We start from the raw sequence: 2123 nt of genomic DNA on the forward strand, positions 1-2123 counted from the left end.
CTTTTTTTCCACCAGCAGCAACACCTAGAGCTCAACCAACTATCAAAAGTGTTCTCCAAAGCAAAGAAATTATGGAGAAGTGTGATATTGCTATTGCAAGATGGATGATGGATGCCTCTGTGCCATTCAATGCAGTTAATTCAGGTTATTATCAGCCGATGATCGATGCTATTGCAAACATGGGTGCAGGGTATAAAGGGCCAAATTATGGAAGAGTTCGTGGATATTTGTTGAGTAAATTATTTCAAGATGTAAAGAAGATGATTGAAGATTAGCGTGTGATTTGGAAACAAACTGGATGTAATATCATGGTTGATAGATGGACTGATCGTTGTAGGCGTACTTTAATTAATTTCTTGGTTTATTTCCCTAAAGGAACTATTTTCTCATTTGATGCTTCTCATATCTCGAAAACTGCTGATGCTTTGTTTAAGTTGCTTAGGAATGTTGTGTTATTTGTTGGTCCTGAGAATGTTGTACATGTAGTGATAGATAATGCTGCAAATTACGTTGCTGCTGGAAGGTTGTTGGAATCAAAGTTTCCTAGATTGTATTGGTCTCCTTGTGCGGCACATTGTGTTAATCTGATGTTGTAGGATATTGGGAAGTTAGTGGAAGTGAGTAAAACTGTGTCACAAGCTTCAATGATTACGATGTATATCTATAATCATTGCCATCCTTTGTACTTGATGAGAAAGTTCACAGGCGGACGAGAAATACTTCATCCAGCTCCAACTCGATTCGCCACTAATTTCATTGCTTTGCAAAGTATTTTGGCTCAAAAGGATGCATTGAGAGCTATAGTGACATCTAGAGAATGGACAAGCTCATCTTACTCTAAAGAAGCCAAAGCAAATAAGTTTGTAGATCAAGTCTTAGATTCTAAATTTTGGAATCAATGCACTGATATTGTTAAGCTTATTGAGCCACTTGTTCGTGTATTGCGTATTGTGGATAGTGAAGATAGAGCTGCAATGGGTTTCCTTTATCAAGCTATTTATAAGGCTAGGGAAGAGATGGTGAAGAGATTTCAAAAAAGAAAGAGGGTTGTTGATCCATATTTGAAGATTTTAGATTCACGTTGGGATTCACAACTTAAAAGAAACCTTCATGCTGCTGGTTATTGGTTAAATCCAGCTTTTCAATTTAATGCTGTAGAATTTGAAAAGCACAAGCAAACAACTTCTGGCCTACTAGATGTCATTGAGAGATATTCTTACGGTGATGCAGATTTGATTTCTAAATTGACAAGTGAGACGAGAATCTTTAAGAATGTTGAAGGAGACTTTGGAAGACAATCTGCAATACGTGAGCGAAGCACAGTGATGCCTGGTAAAGTTTTTATTAAAATTAGTCTTTTATGATTGTGATATGTTTATGATTTGATTTTATGATTGTGATATATTATTTCCTTTTTATGTTAAGATCAATGGTGGGAACTTATGAATGTGGAGCATCAAACTTGCAAAAGTTAGCGATTCGTGTTTTGAATCAAACTTGTATTTCTTCAGGTTGTGAGCATAACTGGAGCATTTTTGAAGATATTCACTCAAAGAAAAGGAATCGGTTAGAGCATCAAAAGCTTAATGATCTTGTTTATGTTCATTACAACTTAAGGCTACAACAAAGGTCCTTTTTATTATTCTTTCTTGAAGGCATTATTTTAAATTTTTAGTCATAATAAGAATAATCAAGTTAATTGATAATATAGGAACCGAATGAGAAAGCAAATTTATGATCCAATTTGTCTTGATACATTTGAGGATCATTTGGAATGGATATTGGAAGATTCACCACCATTTTTAACCCCTGAAGAAGTTGATGCTTTAAGGAATGATCTTGCAAATATGTCTCTTCAATCAGCTTTAGATGATTTGGGTATGTTTTTGTTAGGGATGATTTTGTAATGCTTTAACCAAATGTTTTGCCTTATTATTGATTATGATTTGTGAAACATTATTGAAATGCTAGATCAATTGAATATGGAAGATGATCGAGATGATGATGAAGCTAATAATAATTCTGTGAAAAATGCAAATCAGAATGAAACCAATCATGATATAGCTCCAGATTTGTCAGATGAAGAAAGATATCCAGATTTTGAAATTACTCATTGGATATAA

At 34.3% G+C, this 2123-nt stretch overlaps 1 protein-coding gene across 1 annotated transcript; it reads left to right on the forward strand.

Annotated features, from left to right (window-relative positions):
• Positions 654 to 2123, forward strand: LOC107626908. Its single transcript, XM_016329801.1, has 4 exons — positions 654 to 1332; positions 1512 to 1629; positions 1712 to 1878; positions 1972 to 2123. Exons 1-4 carry the CDS (start codon positions 654 to 656, stop codon positions 2121 to 2123), a joined length of 1116 nt encoding a protein of 371 aa, XP_016185287.1.

Source organism: Arachis ipaensis, chromosome B02, assembly GCF_000816755.2.
Source record: "Arachis ipaensis cultivar K30076 chromosome B02, Araip1.1, whole genome shotgun sequence".
Taxonomy (NCBI): domain Eukaryota; kingdom Viridiplantae; phylum Streptophyta; class Magnoliopsida; order Fabales; family Fabaceae; genus Arachis; species Arachis ipaensis.